Genomic DNA, 20895 nt, shown 5'->3' on the forward strand with positions numbered 1-20895 from the left:
ACAAGTTGGCTTCTCTGGACACCACTTGGATTAACACCCAACATGCTCCAGGAGCTATTACAGGAACAAGCCCTGGATCTTTGGTTTTATTATTATTATTATTATTATTATTATTATTATTATTATTAATCAATTTGATAAATCTGGTGCATGCAAGAAGCACCTCAAGCTTCATACTCCTTCTTTATCCAGAAACAGCCCAGCCAGGACAAGCAGCTTGGGGACACCCCTGCTCTTCCCATCCTGCTGGGATGTGGCAGCTCAGCCCCAGGTGCCACCACCCTGTCCCCCCAGGAAAGGGACCTTGGCTCCTCCAGCACCCTCAGGGGGAACCATGGAGGGAACCCTGGGGATAAAACCTGATGAACTTCAGGGGTTTTGCTTTTCTTTTTTCCAGTTGCAATCCCTCCCTGTGTCCCAGCATCCCTGGAGAACCAGGACACCCCCTGGGGGATGCTGGGGAGCTGGACCTGCTCCTGATGGGGAGCAGCGAGTGGCCCAGCTCCAGGACTGACCAAAAAGCATCTTTTCCACAGTCACAGCCTCCAGGCAGCTTGGAAACACCCTGGTGAGGCAGACTGAGCTCTGGGCACTGTGGGGGACTCTGGAATCCAGGGCCACCTGTGGGCAGGGGTTGGAAACCTGGGTCTACCCTGGGGTTGGAGCCCTGGGGTTGATCATGGTTGGAGCTCTGGGTTGAGCCTGGGGTTGGAGCCTTGGGTTTGATCATGAGTTGGAGTCCTGGATTCGATGGCAGGCTGGAACCCTGAGGATGATCCTGGTTGGAGCTCTGGGTTGATCCTGGGGCTGGAGTCCTGGGGTTGGAGTCCTGGGTGTGACTGTGGGCTGGAGCTCTGTGTCAGCCCTGCATTTAATCATGGGTGGAACCCTGGGGTTGGTCATCGTTGGAGTCCTGGGTCTACCCTGGGGTTGGAGCCCTGGGTTTGATCATGGTTGATGGTGGGCTGGAACCCTGGCTCTCCATCCTGGGTTGGAGGCCTGGGATTGATCATGGTTGGAGCTTTGGGTCAACCCTGGGGTTGGAGCCTTGGATTTGATCATGGTTTGGAGTCCTGGATTCGATGGTGGGCTGGAACCCTGGGGATGATCCTGGTTGGAGACCTGGGTCAAACCTGGGGCTGGAGCCCTGGGTTTGATCATGGGTAGGAGCTCTGGGTCTACCCTGAGGTTGGAACCTTAGGGTTGATCATTGTTGGAGTCCTGGGTCGAACCTGGGGTTGGAACCTTGGATTTGATCATGGGTTGGAGCCTTGGATTCAATGGTGGGATGCAACCCTGGAGTTGGTCATGGTTGGAGCCCTGGGTCTACCCTGGGGTTGGAGCCTTGGGTTTGATCTTGGTTGGAGCCCTGGGTCTGGTTCTGGGTTGCAGGAAGCCACCTTGCCCAGCCCAAGCTGACTGAGTTGACCAAACCCCTAAACTGATGCCCAACTTCTTTGGCCCGGGCAGGGATGCTCCCTTGATGCATCCCAACCCCATCTCCCCGCTGTCCCCTGCTCCCCAAAGCCCAGGCACAGGGTCCCAGAGCCACGGTGTCCCCGCAGCCATCCCGGGGTGTCCCTGTCACCCGGCTGGCTCAGCTCAGCTCAGCTCTGGTCGGACACTGCCACCTGGTGCTCCGAGGAAATCCCTGTCCCCAGCAGGTTCTGGCAGCTCTGCGGATGGGCTGGAGGAAGAACCACGGAGGGAGAAGGGGGTTCTGGTCCCATCCTGAGCTGGAGGGAGCTGAGGAACCCAGATCTTCACCAGGATCCCACATCCAGGAGCTTTGGAGGCTGGAAGGGGAGAGCCGGGGCTGCTGGGCTGTTCAGCAGCCTCGGGTTCTCCGAAGATGCTCTTGTTCACTTCCCAAAGTCACCAAACTTCCCAGGGAATGAGGCTGGAATGAGGAAAAAAAAATCCAAAAAACCCCAACAAAACCCAAAAAAAAAAAAAAAAAAGAAAAAAAAAAACCTAAAAAAAACCGAAAAAAAAAAAAAAAAGAAAAAGAAAAAAGAAAAAGATGGTGTCAAAGTTAATAAAGTGTCAACAAGCTTGGTTGGGATGGAATGCTAATTCCAGTGGCTGATCCTGAAAATTAAACCAATTTTTACCTCTCTCCCCCATCCTCATACCAGTTTATCACCCACGGGGCTCAGAGCCCTTCACACAGCCCAGTAGCTGCCTGCTGGCACGGAAGGGAAACTGAGGCAAGCAGGGGAGGAGGTTGGGTCAGGATTAGGTAGGGGGTGAGTGACAAACCCCAGCAGAGCCCATGTTCCCCCTGCCCTAACCCTTCCCTTGGCTCCTGGCTCCCATCTTCTGCCAGGCAGCAGCAGGGTCCAAACCCCCCCAGCTTTTTAAGCAGCTCCAGGCAGCTCCCCAAGACTGCTGTGAAACTTCTGCCCTGGGGTCCCTCTCTGCTGTCTGAACTCAAATATTGACTCAAAGAGCTGAGGAAAGGCACAACAACACCACCAGCCAGAGGAGGGACCTAAATTGTCTCCAGGTATCCCCATCCCTGCACTGAGAGAGGAGGGAAAGGAGGGGGATACAGAGCAAGCACAGCTCAGGGGTTGGGGGACCTCAAAAAGCAAAGCAAAAAAAAAGAAAAAAAGACGAAAAAGAAAGAAAAAAAAAGCAAAGCCTCCCTTCTACCCACTGTGATGCCTTCCTGCCCTGAGATGTCATAAAGGAGGGGAGGATGCAGGAGGAAGAGTTGTAAAAACACACCAGAACCTCTTCCCCCCAAACAGTGCAAAAGCATGGCCAAAGGGAGAGAGAGGAAAAAAACCTAAATTACCATTTCCATGGGCAAACAGCTTGGAAAGAAGCTCTGCAGCTGCCCATGGGAATGGGAGACAGGACAGGGAGAGCAGAGCTGGAAATGCAGCAAAGCCAAGGACCTGTTCCTCCCTCAGCCACTCAGTCATATTCCTGGTGTGGTTAGGGCCAGCCAAAGTTTTCAGTGGCCACTCTTTGCATTTGTTTGCCAGTCCCGACTGTTCGGACTTCTGGGACCCCATTCAGGGAAAGGGGAGAATGGCCTCTTGGGCTGGAGGATTCAAGGTTTGTGGTAAAACGCAAACCCCTAGGCCAACTGTTGGTGGTGCTGTGGGTAGGGTTCCATGGGAGGGTTAAGGCCAGCCAAAGTTTTCAGTAGCCACGCTTTGCATTTGTTGGGTTGGAAGGGAGCTCAGAGCTCATCAAGTCCAACCCTTGATCCACTCCCCCCGTGGCTCCCAGCCCATGGCACTCAGTGCCACATCCAGGCTCTTTGGAAAGATCTCCAGACACGGAGAATCCACTACTTCCCTGGGCAGCCCATTCCAATGCCTGATCACCCTCTCCAGAAAGAAATTCTTTCCATCTCCAACCTAAACCTCCCCTGGCACAACTTGAGACCCTTGGCCCTCTTGTCTTGCTGAGAGTTGCCTGGGAAAAGAGCCCAACCCCCCCCTGGCTCCAACCTCCTTTCAGGGAGTTGCAGAGAGTGATGAGGTCTCCCCTGAGCCTCCTCTTCTCCAGCCTCAACACCCCCAGCTCCCTCAGCCTCTCCTCATAGGGTCTGTGCTCGAGTCCCTTCACCAGCCTGGTTGCCTCCTTTGGACCTGCTCCAGCACCTCAATCTCCTTCCTGAGCTGAGAGGCCCAGAACTGGACACTGGTCATTGCTATGTTCCCCTCCAAACCTCACCCCAAGGCTCGGGGCAGAATTAAGTTTCATGGTGAGACCTTGAGCCTCCTCCCAGGACCAGGAGTATTTCTGCAAGCTCATACTGGGACGAACTGGGGGAACTTGGTCTTCCTTGCTGCCAGGCTGCTGGGGACAGTCCCCATCGACTGATTCCTCACTGTCCTCAGTCTCACCCCATGAAAAGCCAGGAGGGCACATCCCTCCTGCCAGGGTCCTGCTGCCCCCAACCCCACAGCCAGGCGATGTCCCAGCCTCAACCCCACCCCAGGACCCCCCTGAGGGGTCCCGCTGCCCCCACCCCTCATCCAGGCGGTGCTCCAGCTTTACCCCTAGGCATCCCCGAGAGATCCCACTGTCCCACGTCCCGCATCCAGGTGATGCTCCAGCCTCACCCCAGGAGCCCCCCGAGGGGTCCCACTGCTCCCAACCCATCAGCCACACAATGTCCCAGCCTCACCCCCACCTCGGGAGCCCCCAAGGGGTCCCGCTGCCCCCCACTCCGCATCCAGGCGATGCTCCAGCCTCACCCCAGGACCACCCCAAAGGGTCTCGCTGCTCCCAACCCCTCATCCAGGATATATCCCAGCCTCAACCCCACCCCGGGAGCCCCCCGAGGGTTCCCGCTGCCCCCCACCTCGGTGCTGGGCTCCGCGCGGAGCCTCAGCCGCTTTCCCACGCTGAGCCCACGGAAGGTGCCTCTAGAGGGAGCTGCCCAGCTCCCCATCTATGGTCCGGGGTTGGGTTTCTTTTTTTTTTTTTTTTCCCCTCCTCTCTTCTTCTTTTCCCTCCTCCCCCCCCCTCGGGCCCTGTTCGCTTCCTTCCCCCGCGCCGCGCTCCGGGGAGGAAGAGGAGGAGGAGGAAGGGAGGTGGCGGGAATGGAGCAGCCCCAAACCGGGATGCGGTGACTGCCCGGGACCCCTCGGCCCGCCTGGTCCCCTCCGGGATACGGTGAGTAGCGAGGGGGGGTTACCCCAAACTTCACCGGGTTGAGTTATCGATATTCACCCAGCGGGTCCGGCCATGGATGGGGGGAGGGAGGTACCGGGGTGGGGGGGGGAGTCCCGGCAGAGCCCCCAGGGCCTCATCCTGCACCACCCGGTGTAGCAAGGTTCAAGTACACGGGGGTGCCTCAGCAGGCAGCGCTCAGATGGGCTGCAAGTTCTGGCTCTGAGCCCATCGTGTCCCCAAAGAGGGATTTGTCGCCTCTTTTGATAATGTTTTATCCCGTCGAGCTTCCGCCCTCCCTTCCCTCTCCGTCCCTTTCCTCCCAAGCGAGGCCGCGGTGGTGACAGCCCCCCCGGCATCCCTTCCCCTCCCCCGGCATCCTCCCACCCCCAGCATCCCCCTCCCTTCGGCATCCCCCCCCCACCCCCGGACACCCCTCCCCCGAAATCCTCCCCCTGCCAGAGCTCGGGGTTGGGGGGATTGTGGGAGCTGTGGGGGGGAAGGGTTGTGCCACGCTGGGGCCCCGGGTGACATCCCTGTCACCCCACTTCGGGCTGTGACCTCAGGTACGGGCATGGCACACGTGGCTTTAGAGCTTTGCCAGCCCCGGGGACCTCGGGGCTGTGGGGTTATGGGGTTGCTGGGGGGCTTTGGATGTGATGTCTGCAGCTTTTAGGGTCCAGCTTGCCCCAGTGCCATGCTGGGAGGGTGACCACCAAACTGGGCAAACTCAGCTGTTTGGGTGTTTGGGCTGGGAGGAGTTGTGCTCAGAGAGGCAGGGATGCAGTGGGGTGCAGGAATCCTGTGGGATCTCAGTCCTGGAGAAGGGGATCTGCCCTGCACCCCATGGGATGGAATTGTCCCCATGTGTGGGCCAAAGGACTGACCTGTGACATGCTGGTTCCAGAGGATGCTCCGTGCATTGCCTGGAACAGGAGCTTCATGGACATGTTGAGGGGTGACTTCAGAGCCCCCATAGCTGGGTTTGTCCATACAGACTCCAGATGTTCCTGCAGATCCTCTCCCCTCTTCCAGCCTGGAATTCTGCCCCCTCCACTGGGCCTGTCCCATCATTTTCCCTGCACCCAGGCACTTTCCTTTGGAGAAAAGGTGGGAGAAGTGGTCAGTGTGGGATGAGGGAGGGCACACAGGAAATGTGTAAAAGTCCTTTAAGCACAGGAGATGAGGGTGAAATGAGAAACAGCTGAGGCAAAGGTTTGGGTTGGGGTTTTTTTTAATTAGTAAAGGCTGGCATGTGCCAGGAAGGTTTCTTTGCATGGCATGTGCTCATTAATAAAGATAAGATTCCCATTCCATCTTGGGGGTGTTGCTAAATCCACATCCTAAGTGCTGCCTGCTGCTTTTAACCCTTTGAGACCTCCTATGAGGCCCCAAAAATCACAGTGGAGCTGAACCTTAACAGCACCTTCCCCCAGCTCCTTCCTGAGCCTTATCTCAGGCCCTGCAGAACTTTCGTTTTCTACAGCCTGGCGCTGGTTTCAAGTATGTGAGTGTCACATCCTCCTTGTGCCCTTCCCTCACAAAGGAGAAAGAGGGTGAATCCCAAGGGCCTGGGACTGGGAAGCAGGAGGAATGGGGGAAGCAGGAGGGATGAGGGAAGCAGGAGGGATGGGGGAAGCAGGAGGAATGGGGGAAGCAGGAGGAATGGGGGAGGCAGGAGGGATGGGGGAGGCAGGAGGGATGGGGGCAGCAGGAGGAATGGGGGAAGCAGGAGGAATGGGGGAAGCAGGAGGGATGAGGGAAGCAGGAGGAATGGGGGAAGCAGGAGGAATGGGGGAAGCAGGAGGAATGGGGGCAGCAGGAGGGATGGGGGCAGCATCATTTTTGATCCTGTAGGGGATGATCTGAGGCACTTGGGGAGCCCCAGCAGAGCCTGGCAGTGAGCTGGTCGGGGTGTTCACTCGGTTTGCAGGAGGAAAGGAGGGGTTGGGGTCCTCCCTGGGGAGCAGGTTGGGACCCAGCAGGCTGGTCCCTGCTGGGTGTGTGCAGCAGGGCTGGGGTGACCTTTGCTGCGAGGGAAGAAAGCGCGGGAAGAAACCGCGCTGAAAAAGAAACCGAAAATCCAAGTTCCTGTTAGATGCCGGCCAGAGGCGTGGGCTGCCACTTCTCAAGGCTTTGGCAAGCTGAGGAATGGTCACACGAGTCAGGCAGCTGCCTCTGGGCCACCAGACTCCTGTGCTCGGTAGCCACCCTGCGTGCTGGATGCTGCATCCCAAATTCCCTGTGCCTGGAAGCTGAGGTCTGGGTCAGAGGCAGTGGGACACAACTCGGTGCATTCCTGGATCATTCTGCTCCAGAGGCAGCAGAACTCTGTGGCTGGATGTGTCCACGTCCTCCTCAATGCTCAGAACAGCCTCGGGATGGAGCAGGGGAAAACTGGAAGAAATTTCCTGCTGCTTTGCTCACCCACTGACTCCAGGGAGCTGCTCCCAGGCTGGGCTTGCCTGGTTCTGATGCAGGGGGGGCTGGGGCTTTGCAGAGCATCCGAGGAAGGGCTGGGGATGAAGCCTGGGAAGGTTTCCTCTCCTCTGAAGGGGGCATAGGCACAGACACCCACTCCAAGCACTCCCTGAGCTGTGTCCACCACATCATACTGAGGTCCTGGAGTGGGTCCAAAGGAGGCAACTGGGCTGGGGAAGGGACTCGAGCACAGACCCTATGAGGAAGGGCTGAGGGAGCTGGGGGTGTTGAGGCTGGAGAAGAGGAGGCTCAGGGGAGACCTCATCACTCTCTGCAACTCCCTGAAAGGAGGTTGGAGCCAGGGGGGGGTTGGGCTCTTTTCCCAGGCAACTCTCAGCAAGACAAGAGGGCAGGGTCTCAAGTTGTGCCAGGGGAGGTTTAGGTTGGAGATGAGAAAGAATTTCTTTCTGGAGAGGGTGATCAGGCATTGGAATGGGCTGCCCAGGGAAGTAGTGGATTCTCTGTGTCTGGAGATCTTTCCAAAGAGCCTGGATGTGGCACTGAGTGCCATGGGCTGGGAACCACGGGGGGAGTGGATCAAGGGTTGGACTTGATGAGCTCTGAGCTCCCTTCCAACCCAGCCAATTCTAGGATTCCATGATTCTATCCCAGAGCAGAGAAGAGCAAGGAGAGGAGCAGCTCTGCAGGCTGGGGCTCTGTTTTTTTTGGGCAAGTGGAGCCAGCTCTCCTCCCAGCTCTCCCCTTCATCCCAGCTGCTGATCCTCAGCGTGTTTTCACTTTTTCCTTGGATGGAGATGTTTGAGGTTGGGGAGGAAAAGGAGGAAATCCTGTCCTCGGAAGTGGGGAGGAAAAAACAGCAGCTCCATCAGGGTGTCACTGGTGCTCAGGTTGCAAATACATCACAATTTCCCAAAGCCAGGCTGGGGAGTTTTGCATTTCCAGCCCCCACCCCACCTTGACTGCAGCCTGAACTCCACATTCCCATTTATGGTCTCAATTTATTTTGCTTTCTGAATAATCCCCAGTGGGAAGTGACCAGCTTGGGCCATGTGTTGCACTTCTTGACAGGGATGGGGGTTTATCCACAACCTGTGCTTTTTAATTGAATTTTTTTTTTTTTCTCCCCCCACCCATGATACAATTCAAGTTTCTGGGTGTCAGAATTCATATTTAGCCCTGTAGAGGTCTGGCCAGGGAACATGTACAGGCATGCCAACAGCAGGGCCACAGGAGCTGCAATATTCTGTGTCTAACCCCAAGAGCAACTGCGTGGCCTCGCTTCCTCCTCTGCAAAACCCAAGGGTGAGCTCAGTGCAATGAGCAGAGAGGGAAAAAGGAGCTGCAAGTCAGCCCTAAATTACTGGTCTGGGTGTAGGATACCTGTGGATTGCAGGTGAGGGGCAATATGAGCCATGCATTTGGCTCTCATTTCATTTTCATATTCTGAGAAGGGAATTGGAAACAAACAGGGGGAATCAGAGCCTCTGGAGTCAGGCAAACCGAGTGCTCATCTCTTGGAGAAGTTGGGGGAAACAAGCTGGAGGTGCTTGCAAGGAGAAATGAGTGCTGGGGCTGCAGATCCCAGCAGCTTGATAGGGTCAGAGGTTGCTTTGCTCTTGTTGGGCTTTGAACCATGCTGGCTGTAGGTCTGGGTGCAACCAAGGAGTTGTAGACATTATTTTTTTTTGTGCTATTATTTTTTTTTGCTCTCATCCCAACGTGAAGCCAATGCAGATGCTGCTGCTCTTGTCTGGGCTGACTTAGAGCTGCTGTGGGTCAGAGGCTCAGTGGCAGGTTTCCAGCAAGGGTGGGGAGGTGGTGGGGTTGGGTGACCTTTTTTTTAATTTTTTTTTCTGGGATCTGACTTGTGGGGCAAAGAAGTTACTGAGGAGAATCAGGAAATGAAGAAAAATCCAGCCCAGGGACTTGTTGTGGCAGGAATCAGGGAGCAAGGTGCTGGGAAGAGAGTAGCCCAGTTGCTGGCAGAGGTAAAAGCAGAGAGGTAAAAACTCTGCCCAGCACTTGGCTCACCCAAAGGGGCTTCTTAGGGTTGGTTTGGGAGGTGGGTGAGGGAGCAAGGGGCTGGGAGGCTCCCCTGTCCCCATGGGCTGCTCATAACCTGCCTGATTTACTCTCTCTGCTCCCTGCAGGTGAAGCTGACACCCTGAGCATCTCTGCAATGGCCTCAGGGAAGGATGGGGACCCCCCAGGAGACCCCCCAGGGACCCGCAGACACCGGGGGAGCCGTGGGCACAGGATGCCCCAAGAACTCAACACAGGTAAAAATCTTCCTCTGCAGGGAAGGAAGTGTTTTCAACCCAGGCTTTCCCCCTCCACACTGTGATTCTTTGAAAAGATGGTTAGTTTGTGGGGTTTGGTGTTTTTCTTTTTTTTTTCTTCCTCCATGCCTCTAGGTCAGGTCTTTTGGAGGATGGGGATAACCCCATCAGCTCCATAAAATGATGCTGAGTTGAACTGGGAGAGAACTTGAGAGAGAGATTAGTGCTTCGGGAGCCTCAAGGAGGACTTGAAAGAAATCAGAGAAAAAATTTGGAGAAAATAAGGGTGCAGGGAGCTGTGGGCCTGGGACACACTGACAGCTCTGCCTTGCCACAGCCCCAGGGCACAGGAGTTGGGACAGATCACCCCAGGTGGCTTTGAGACTCTTTTGTCCCTTAGTTTCCTTCCCCTAAGCCCAAGAGAGTGAAAGGTTCTGATGTTTAATACTGGGAGAGAAACTCTCCTGGCTGGGCTGGTTTCAGTTTTGCTGGTTGAGCTCAGGGCTCTGATGTGTCCTGGCTTAGCAGTGATGAAAAGTTCCAGTTCCCCAATCTTCAGAAACAGTTCAGTCCTTTTCTCCTGTGCCCCCAGCCCAGCAGACTGGGTAATGGTGATTCACACTAAGGAGTGAAACTGGGAATGGGGCTGAAAGGAACTCGGGGGAAACCTCAGCTCCTGTTTCATCCCCAAATGATAAAATGTCACTGCACAGAGGGCTGTGACACACAGGTGGCTTCTTAACCTGTTTTGCAGGTGGTAAATAAGGCTGAGTCACTGTCAATGATGAGGTCAGAAGCTGTATCTGACTGGTTGTGGGGTTGAGCTCAGGTCCTGCTCTGAGCTGTTTTATTGGTCTGATAAAGGTATTTATACCCTGGGATGGCTGGGACTTCTCTGCCTCTCTGTACCACTTGGGCTAGATCCTGCATGGATACACTGGAAGAAAAAAAAAATAGCCTCTCCTTCCCTTCCCAAAGCCTACATGGCATGAAAATAAATAAATATGAGGAGTTGTTTATGTACACTGATTTCCTGTTAAGGAGATGCTGGTGTGAAAACCAGTGAGAGGATCAGGCCCTGAGCTGTAACCACACTGTTTTACAGTCATGCTTCCTGTACACCTACAAACATTTACTGACATCCCTCTGGTTCCCAGAACTCAGGGGGGGTCCACCTGGGATTTAGAGCTGGGATCTCTGCACTCTTCTTAGGCAGAAGCCTCGTGCCCTCCAGTAGAGACAGAATCATGGAGCTTCCACCCACAAGTGCTATGGGATTCTGGAGCAGAAAGTGGCTTTTGTTAATGGGTATTTGGGCTTTTGCTAATGGGTATTGAGCCTGGGTTCCATTTAGGGCTCACTTGCTCCATGTGTTGCTCTTTGGATGGGGTAGGAAGGGATTTCCCTGCTGCTCAAGGATTTGCTTGAGCATCATTCTGAGCCCCCCTTGCCCCAGTCCTTGCTGAGGGCAGGGACAAGATGCTGCTGCTTCAGCCTGGGCTGAGTGGCAATTTGCACCTGGGGGTTTTTTTAGGGCATCAGAGACAAAACCAGAAGCTTCACACTCCTGGCTGAATGTACTGAAGTGGGAGAACAACTTAGGTCCTGAGGAGCCATGCAAAGGGAAAACGTGGGGTGGGAAGCCCAGCACCAAGGGTGCTGAGCTGAGCTCGGGGCTCAAACTTGAGCAGATGAACCTTGTCCTCCTGCAGCTTTCATCTGAAGCTTGGGGGTGGTTATGGGTCCCTGGTCACAGCTGTGGGGATGGTTTGGATACCTCCATCCAGGCTCAGATCTCTGGGACATTCCATGGAGGTGTCCATGCTCAGCTGCTCTACACTGCAGGGGGACTGAGCCCTGAGATGAAAATCTTGTTTCTGGGGTCACATTTGGCTCCTGGGTGGCCCACGGGGATCCCAAAGCACTTGGTGAAGAAAGGGGGAGGTATCAACCTATCCTGGGACCTGGGAAATGGAAAGAGCTTTGGTGGGAGTCTCTGCAAGGATGTCCAAGGTGTCAGGATGTGCATGGCCAGCCCAGCCCCCCCTGCCTCACACTTTGCACTGTCCCATCCTCAGGTTACCTGGGCTCTCATCTCCCTGTCTGGGTTTCATGCAAACCAAACCTTGAGAGGTTGGTCCTGGGTTGTTGGGCTCAGCTCTTGACTTGACTCTGTGTGCCAGGCAAGTCATGAACTGATAAATTGTCACTGAGGGACATCAGCCATGCATCTGGGGACAGCTCTGGATCTTCATCACCTGCAAAATGAGGAAGAAATAACTTGAGCTGCTGGTTTAAGCCTGGGATCCCATTCATTCTGTAGGAACCAAAACCATTTAAACATACTTGTCCCTGGTGCCCCTGCAGTTCCAGTCTCCAGCACAGGCTCCCAAGTGTTGGACCTCCTGTTTAACTGCATCAGTATGTTTTTAAAATATAAAAAAGATAAGGTCAGTAGATTAGCAACTATGGGACAGGTCTCAGCCCAGGCAACAGAGAGAAGCAGAGCAAAACCCTGCTGCAGCCCCTGCTTTGAGCCTCTGGCTCTGGCTGGGTTGGTGGGAAATGCTTGAACATAAGAATTAAAGCAGATTCCTTGAGTCCAGTCCAGTATCTGGACCAGCTATTGCCAGATTAATTTCTGTCTTATCACCAGAGCTGTTTGCTCATTATCCCTGCAAGGAGGCTGCTTGAGAATGTTGCTCCTCTTTTGGGTGGAGGGAAAAAAAAGATTTGTGCTGTGCAGGTGCCTCTGGGGAGGGCAGTTTTGCATTGACCTGTCTGGAAGTGCTTGAAAGAGTCCAGCGCAGAGCTACTAAGATGATTAAGGGAGTGGAACATCTCCCTTCTGAGGAAAGGCTGAGGGAGCTGGGTCTCTTTAGTTTGGAGAAAAGGAGACTGAGGGGTGACCTCATCAATGTTTTCAACTATGTAAGGGGTGAGTGTCAGGGAGATGGAGTTAGGCTCTTCTCAGTGGTGACCAGTGATAGGACAAGGGGTAATGGGTGTAAATTGGAGCACAGGAGGTTCAAGTTGAATATTCGGAAAAATGTTTTTCCTGTAAGGGTGACAGAGCCCTGGAACAGGCTGCCCAGGGGGGTCGTGGAGTCTCCTTCACTGGAGACATTCAAAACCCACCTGGACACGTTCCTGCACGATGTACTCTAGGTGGCCCTGCTCTGGCAGGGGGGGTTGGACTAGATGATCTTTCGAGGTCCCTTCTAACCCCTAGGATTCTATGAAGCTCTGCTGGGCAGGATTAGGCTCAGCCTTAGATCCTGGATGGCATTGCTGGAGGTTTCTCAAGGTGCTGCCTTGCCCCATGGAAGCAAACTCCAACCCATCCCTGGTTCTGCTGCTCATCCCACACCTGAATTACAACCACCACGAGGTGGAGTGGAGCTTCCCCTCGGGGCAGAAATCTCCAGGGACAGTTCTTGGTTCCCTGGAGCTGTGTTCTCTTTGGAGCCAGTTGCTTTTTTTCCAGGCTGGGTCTCTCCCTCTGTACAAAGAGATGCACCTCTCAGTGTAGGTGCTGCCTGGCTCCTCAGCCCCAGAGGGATGGATGCTGCCAGGTTGCAGCTATCATGACTCCAGTTTGTCCCAGGGTTGTTTAATTTAGCTGTAGGAAGGTCTGATGGATAACTTCAGTGACACCTGCCAGTTTGTACCACGGTGCAGCTGCTCCCCAGGAGATGGGAACAGGGAGAAATGAAGGATCTTGCAGAGAAAGGCAGATGGGGAACGTTTGGCTGGGGTCTGCAATGGGGATCTTCTTGGGGTAGGGCTGGTCTGGGTGCTGGGAGCGTGCTGGGCACCACCACCAACTTCTCTGCTCCATGCAGGAGAAGTGGATCAGGTCCTCCCTGGCACTCTGGAGGTTCCCAGCAGCTCCTCAGCCCCTTAACACAGCCCTGAGGATCCCCCAGGGAGCTCCCCCCTCTCCTCCACAAAGCAAATCTGCATCCTGATGCTCTCCCTTCAAGTGGGAGAGACCCAGTGGGTTAGCCCCTGGGGATGGGAAAAAAAAATAAATGTTCTCTGGTGTTCTCTTATCCCAGTGTTACTAAAAATAGTGCCTGGAGTAATTAAAACCAGGGATTTTTTTATTTTATTTCCTCTGGCAATGTTTACCCAGCCTCTCACAGAAACTCTGACTCAGTTGGTTTCGTTTTCGGGCTCCTCTGGAAGGTGGGATTTGTTTATAGCAGCAAATCAACCCTTTCCTGCAAACCAGAAAACAGTTCCCTGAAAACCCAGCCAGCCAGGCTTGTTGTTCCCTTCACCTTTATTTACCCTGCCTGGACTCAGTGTAACCTGAGTCTCCCCACACCAGGTCCTCTCCCTTCCCTGCACCCCACCCAGGGCTGGGTCCTTCTCCCTGGAGCCACACGGCCAGGTAGATGTGTCCAGCTGGATGAACTCGGTGACAATAAAGTGTGACATGTTTTGGGAGACCTGGGGAGAAGGTTTTCTGGAGCTGGATCCACATTCCTCATGTCCCAGCCCTGGAATATTGCTGGGGCAGGAGCATCTCTGCACTGGAAATGCAGGAACTGCCTGGCCAGTTCCTGGGAACAGGAAACTGGTGGGGTAACATTGCAGGGCAGGAAGCATTGGGATGTTAGAAAAGGGTTTTTTAGCTGAGTGGGGTTTTTTAACTGACTGCAAGGAGCTCCCAGCACTGCTGCTGCTCTTGATCTGCTGCATCACTGAGGCCACGATTTGTGTCCAGTTCTGGGCCCCTCAGCTCAGGGAGGAGATTGAGGTCCCGGAGCAGGTCCAAAGGAGGCAACCAGGGTGGTGAAGGGACTCGAGCACAGACCCTATGAGGAGAGTCTGAGGGAGCTGGGGGTGTTGAGGCTGGAGAAGAGGAGGCTCAGGGGAGACCTCATCACTCTCTGCAACTCCCTGAAAGGAGGTTGGAGCCAGGGGGGGGTTGGGCTCTTTTCCCAGGCAACTCTCAGCAAGACAAGAGGGCAGGGTCTCAAGTTGTGCCAGGGGAGGTTTAGGTTGGAGATTGGAAAGAATTTCTTTCTGGAGAGGGTGATCAGGCATTGGAATGGGCTGCCCAGGGAAGTAGTGGATTCTCCGTGTCTGGAGATCTTTCCAAAGAGCCTGGATGTGGCACTGAGTGCCATGGGCTGGGAACCACGGGGGGAGTGGATCAAGGGTTGGACTTGATGAGCTCTGAGGTCCTTAAAAACCCAAATAATTCTGCGATTCCCAGATTGTTTGCCAAGGGTTGATGATGAGCTGCACCAGAGTGAGCTTTGCCTCCAGCCTGGGTTTGGCTCTGATGTTGGTGCTGCTGTCCCGTGGGCAGAGCTGCCAAGCACCAGCACGTGAACATCTGGTTTGTGTCATGTCAGGCATGGAGCTGTCTCATTACAAAAGTGGATTCAAAAGGTGGGCCTGTGCCCCTAGGAACAAGGACTGGCTTCAAAAAAACAAAAAATCAGTTTTCTGAGTTCCTGTTGGATTCTTTTTGTTTCATTGCAGAGCATTTGTTTTATGTAAAACATTTGTTTTGTGCAAACAGCACAAATTCAGGCTGCAAATGAGGGAAGGGTGCCCTTCCAACTTGGGAGAGGGGGGACGAGATGACTTTAGCCTTGATTTTTCTTCCTCTTGTCCCTCTTAGAGGACCAGGTGGCAGAGGAGACAGAGGAAGTGTTCCGGAGCTACGCCTTCCACCGCTACCAGCAGGAGAGAGTGGAGAGAGGGGAGGAGATGCCCGTGGACCCAGAGATCATGGAGATCCAGCAGGAGCTGGGCAGGTACCACACTGCTCCCAACCTAGATGCACATCCCAGCTCCATCCCAGACCCACCCTAATGTCCTCTTCCCTCTGGGCAGCACCGAGAGCCAGGTGGGGAAGCGTTTGGCCATCATTGGGGATGACATCTACAAGCGGTATGACCCCGAGTTTTGCTGCATGCTGACATCCTTGCAGCTCACCAAGGAGAATGCCTACGAGTGCTTCACCAATATAGCTTCCAGGTAAGGCCACCAGCTCCCTGGGTGTGGGTTGGATGCCTGGAGGAAGGTCAGATGGGGTGTGATGTCCTGGGTTAAACCCTCGTCCCCCTCCTCAGCTCTGCTGCAGGACGCAGACACCGTCTGCTCAGGCTTCATCCACCACCCCTGGGTTGAGCTCTCAGTGATCTCACTGTGCTTTCTGCCTCTCTGTTCTTCCTCCTGGGCAGTGTCTGGACAGTCTTCACCCAAAAGTCATCTCACAGGCTTTGCACGGGCTGATCAGGGTCAGAAAATCCAGGGGACACACCTGTGTATCAGTAGCCAAGCCAATGTCCCAGCTCCTCTCCAAGGGCATGACCACCCCTGGACCAAGGCAGCCCTGCTGCTGGTCCCACTCCTGCTGGGATGTCCTGAGGGCTCAGGAGGCACAAAGCAGGCTCTGAGGACAGGCAGGTGCTTGCTACACTTGGCACAATCCCTGTGGAACAGGATCAGAGTACCCTAGGATAGGGGATGCTCTGCAGCCCTGCAGCCAGCTCACACAGGTGATGCTCACCCAGTTCACCCACTCAGAGCTCAGCAGTGGGGTGAGGAGTGAAGGCAAACACTGGGCCAGCCCATTGCCCTGATTGCCTGAGCCACATGCTTGGGTGGAGGTGACCATCCTGGGGCTCAGCCATCACCTTTCTCTGCTTGGAGGGAAACCAAGACACTGCTCACATTAAATGCATTGCCCAGGGTCACGCAGGAGAGGAGCCAAGGTCCCTGAGTTCCCAGGCTGATCACAGCCCCATCCCCAGTGTGTCTGTTTTCTAACTGCCTCTCTTCTGTCCTCTTCCTGCTCCCCTGTCTTTGGGAACCATCCTGCACTGCCAGCCTGAGGCAGTAACACACCACAAACAGGTAAATGAACACCTCTGTCCCTCTCCTGGTGCCACCTCCTTTTCTGTTGTTCCTCCTCGGGCTCTCAGCTTCCCTCTGCCACCTGCACCCAGTGGCAGCTCCACACCAAGGTGCTTCAGAGGACAGGGCAGCAGAATAAATCACAGGGCCTGAGTCTGCTTGGTTTATAATAATCTTTTTCCCCTCCTTGCTTGCCTTGCCTGGAATCAGGATGATAAAAAAAAATCCTTTAAAAATAGGTAAATAAATCAGTGCCAAACCTGCCCCCAGTGATGCAGTTTGTACCCACAGCAACCAAAACCTGGATCAGGACATCTGGGAGCATTTTGGAGCCCTCCCAGCCCTTGGGAGTGTCAGGCTAAGGCAAGATCAGATCAGGTTTGGGTCTTGGAGGGTTTCATTTATGCAGGAAAAGGGAAAATCCTGTTCTAACATGCTGTGGCCTCAGATTTATTTTAAGTTCCTTACCTCGGGGCACAAGCAGGGGATGTTCTGGGAGGTTCCTGCCCCTGGCTGCTGAGTTTGCTGCAGCCTCTTGGCTTTACCCTCCCCCAGTTCCAGCTTACCTGGTTTAACAACCATTACCTGGTTTAACAGCCATGCCCATGGAAGCACAGGACCAGCAAGCAGCAGGTGAGGGCAAGGCAGGATGAGCTGGAAGGTCACCACCCCAAAGCTTCCACTCCAGCAATTTGGAGCCTGTGGTTGTGTGGAGAGAATTGGGAAATTTCCTTTTCCCTGGGACAACCCAAACCCAGCTGCCTGAGGCAAGCAGTATTTGTGGTTGTGTTTATTCTGCTCTGCAAGCTCCTCCTGGCTTTGGGTGGCCACGTGTCACTCAGCCACAAGGTGTCTGGGACGTCCTCCTGGCTGGGATGCTCCTGCAGGACTTGGAGCTCTGCAGCTGCTGAAGAACCACATGGGCTGGAATGCAGAGCAGCAGGGATTCCATGGAATCACAGAATGCCAGGTTGGAAGGGACCTCCAGGATCATCTGGTCCAACCCTTCTGATGTTATTCACAGAATACTCTGAGTTGGAAGGGACCCATCAGAAACTGGTGATGTGAGGGAATCCACCACTTCCCTTGGGAGACCATTCCAATGTCTGACTGTCCTCAGAGTGAAAAGTTTTCCCCTTGTGTTCAATCCAGATCTCCCCAGGAGCACCTTGTGCCCATTTTCCCTTGTCCTGTCCATGGGATTCTTTGTATGGGAATCTGTGCAGCCCCCTTTAAGTACTGGAACATTGTAATAAGGTCTCCCCTAAGCCTTCTCTTCTCAAGCCTGAACCAACCCATTTTTCTCAGCCTCTGCTCATATGGAAGGTGCTCCAGTCCTCACTGCTCTTCTCTGGACCCTCTCCACACCTTTTTTTTTTGTAGAGCAGGGACCCAAACGGGACACGAAATCCCGGTGTGTTCCGACGCGGCCACCGAGCGCAGCAGGGAGGAAGAGGATGATTTTAATCATTTAATCCTTTTAATCCTTTTTTTTTTTTTGTCTTTTGTGGCTTCTTTTCAGCTTGTTTGAGAATGAGATCAACTGGGGCAGGGTGATTGCTCTGCTGGGCTTTGGCTACCGTATGGCTATCCATGTCTACCAGCAGGGCATCCCGGGCTTCCTGCGCCGCATCGCCCGCTACGTGGCTGAGTTCATGCTGCGGAACCGCATCGCCCGCTGGATCGCCCAGCAGGGAGGATGGGTAAGCCCCTGGGGACCCCAACTTTATCCCCAAAAGTGGGGGTTGCTGGGCTGAAGGGAGCTGGGTTCCAACCCCGAGTGAAAGGTGGAGCTGGGGATTCAGAGTGAGGCTGCAGGGCTGCAAAGCGGAGCTCCCTCCCCTCCGCCTCTCCGGGTCTAACGTGTTCTCTGGTTCTTCTCTGTTTCCCTCTCAGGAGGCTGCACTCCATCTGGATAATATTTATGTGAAGTACATGCTGGTGGTGGTGACCTTGATCATGGTGGGAAATTTAGTGGTACGACACTTCTTCAGGTCCTGACTGAGGTGGGGGCAGAAGCTGGGGGGGGGAAGGGGCCAAGCTCACTCTGGATTCTCTGCTCTGCGTTGACATCTCCCAAGAAAAGGGGGATTCAAGGAACCTCCAGGAGAGAGAGCAGCTTGGACCTGTGAGCCTCCTGCCACAGGGTCTCTGCCATCTACACAGGTGCCACCAGAGAGAAGCAATTGGGGTGGGGGGAAGGCTCAACTGGGGTGTCTGGCTGGGGACACCAGGGGACACTCCTGGCATGCAGCAGTGGGGCAGAGCCAAGAGTCTGGAGGAACAAATGCCTTGCTGTACTAATGCCACTGTGTGTGTGAGTGGTCTTGGCCACTCCTTGGGGCTGGTGCAGAGCTCCCTAGGTGCTGCTGGCTCTCACCTAGACCATGCCTGCATCTGAGGAGGGGTTGCAGCCTTGGTTGCTGCCATTGTCCAAGTCAAACCAGCATTAGAAACCACTTGGGGTTTTGTTTTCACCTCCCCTCTGTTCCTGAGCCCAAGTCCATGAGGTTTCTCTTTCCTTACAGCAAGCATCCCTACCCCTTGATACAGAAACACACTGACTGCCTGGGAGCTGACAGTCCCTGCTGTCCCCTGGTGTCCCCTGCCCCAGCCTGGAGAGCTGCAGCTCTTCCCAGGGCTGATGCAGGTGCTGGGCTGCAACCTCTCAGCCCCCCAGGAGCTCCAAGGCTTTGTGCCAGCACCTGAGGGAAGCACCAGGAGGTTTCCAAACACTAAGGAGCTGTGGAGTGGCTCAGGATGGGTGCAGACAGCCTGCCTGCCCTCCCACTGGTCCTGCAATTCCAGATGCTGCAAACCAGCAGCCCCAGGGAGAGCACTGGGGCTCCCTTGCTCCTGCTGGGAGGCACTGGAGTTGCATCCCAGCCTTGAAGCAGCTCTTTATTTTTTAGTTTTTTTTTCTGAGCTGAGCAAGGCAGCAGGGTGCAGATGTGCCCTGCTTGAGCCCAGGGCTGCAGTGGTTATAGCAGAGCCCAGTGCCCTTTCTTTGGGAAGTGACTTGACTGTGTTCTGTTCTTCACTCATCCTCCAGAAGGATTTTCTGGGGGGCAGAGAGAGGAGAAGCAGGCTCCATTCTCCCATCCCCAATCTTCCTGACTTATGCAAAACAGGGAGAGTGTCCCAGTGTGGGCTGCCTGGTTTAGCTCTGTCCTTTTTACCCCTGGTTTAGCTCTGTGTAAGGCTTGAAACTGACTGGCCCAGTCTGAGCCAAACTCCCCCTATTCCTGCATCACCCATCTCCTGGGGCAGGTGGGGGGAAGGAGCCAGAGGGGAGACCTGTGAAGCACAAAAGGAGCAGTGGTTCTACCTCTGGGCTCCTCTCCTAATGCAAAGCCCTCTGGGAGTAGCAAATTCATCACCCTAAAGCCTTCTGGGGTCTTTTGCTTGGCATTGGTCCTGCACCCCAAGCTGAGCACCCCCAGCTCCCCCTCATTCCTGGGACACAAGGATCACCAGGGCAGAACCAGGCTGGCCTGAAGCCCTCCCTGGTGTCACCTTCTGCAGCCCAAGGAGGCTCAGAGAGACCTTGAGAGCAGCCCCTCTGGAAGAAAGGCATTCCTAGAAACCCCTCCAGTATTGCTTCCCCATCTGCCTCATCCCTGCCTTAATATTTACCAGCAGGTGGATTTTTTTTTTTTCCTCCCCTCAGTTATTATTTTTCCCCTCCCCTTGCTGCACTTGCTGCTTGGAGCACAAATCCTGCTGGAGCACAGGCAGGACATCCCATCCCATCCCATCCCATCCCATCCCATCCCATCCCATCCCATCCCTTCTCCTTGCTGCCATCATTTTATAACACTTTTATCCCTCCTGTTCCTGCCTCTTTTAACACAAGACACCAAACCTTCCAGCCTAATCCTGTGTCAGGGTTTTTCTGGGCTTATTTTGACCCTGCCTGGTTCTGTACTATCCCTATCCCTGGTGGGCTTTGCTTAATGCATTAAAATATTTATTCTAATATCCCCCTTCTCTACATCTCTGGGTTTGATTGCTTTGTTTGATCAGTGCTGAGCAGCACAATTCCCCATGCTCAGCTTCTGTGGCTCTGCTGCCTCTCTTGGAGCAGCTGAAATCCCCCCTAACTCCTTTGTCCCCTTCCCAGGATATTTTTTATTCCTGTTATTTATCCCCACACAGCTTCGTTCCCCATCATCTCACCTCTGTTCACCTCTCCTGAGCAGATCTGGAGATTTTCCTCAAGATTTCCAGACTTTTCTCTGCTGTGAACCATTCTAACCAACCTGGCATCATCATCTGCAGCTCCCCATCCCCACACTTTACCTTTTTTTTCTGGGTGAAAACACCACCAGATGGAGCCTTTTGGCCGTGATGAAAATCAACTACTAATTGGGTTTGGGTTTTTTTTTTTCTCTTTTTCTGCTCAATCAGCCACTTTTTTGGCATCTCACTGGCCTCTAGGCTAGTGGGCTGGTTAGGTTGTGTCTCCAGCAAAGGACTTTGGAAGGAAAACAGAAAAATCAGGTTTTATTCACTACTTCACACCCCAAGAACTCTAACAGATGGGGGAGAACTTTTGCTCTCTCCTCATCTCATTTGTTCTCATCTGCCAGATCAGGTGTTTCACCTCCCAACTCACCTTCCAGCTGTGAGGACAGCAGACTTGGAA

At 54.2% G+C, this 20895-nt stretch overlaps 1 protein-coding gene across 2 annotated transcripts; it reads left to right on the forward strand.

Annotated features, from left to right (window-relative positions):
* The first annotated feature begins 4489 nt into the window (after positions 1-4489).
* Positions 4490-20228, forward strand: BAK1 (BCL2 antagonist/killer 1). 2 transcript variants are annotated; one of them, XM_030468755.1, is made up of 7 exons: positions 4490-4644; positions 9234-9362; positions 15007-15142; positions 15222-15365; positions 17770-17950; positions 18144-18224; positions 18776-20228. In XM_030468755.1, the coding sequence occupies exons 2-7, from the start codon at positions 9263-9265 to the stop codon at positions 18809-18811; spliced, it is 678 nt and encodes a 225-aa protein (XP_030324615.1). In that variant the 5' UTR covers positions 4490-4644; positions 9234-9262; the 3' UTR covers positions 18812-20228. The 2 variants fall into 2 exon arrangements, with proteins under 2 accessions (XP_030324615.1, XP_030324616.1); XM_030468756.1 differs by having other exon boundaries at positions 18144-20228.
* Positions 20229-20895: the final 667 nt, after the last annotated feature.

The sequence above is a fragment of the Calypte anna genome, unplaced genomic scaffold (genome assembly GCF_003957555.1).
Source record: "Calypte anna isolate BGI_N300 unplaced genomic scaffold, bCalAnn1_v1.p scaffold_46_arrow_ctg1, whole genome shotgun sequence".
In the NCBI taxonomy this organism is placed as follows: Eukaryota; Metazoa; Chordata; class Aves; order Apodiformes; family Trochilidae; genus Calypte; species Calypte anna.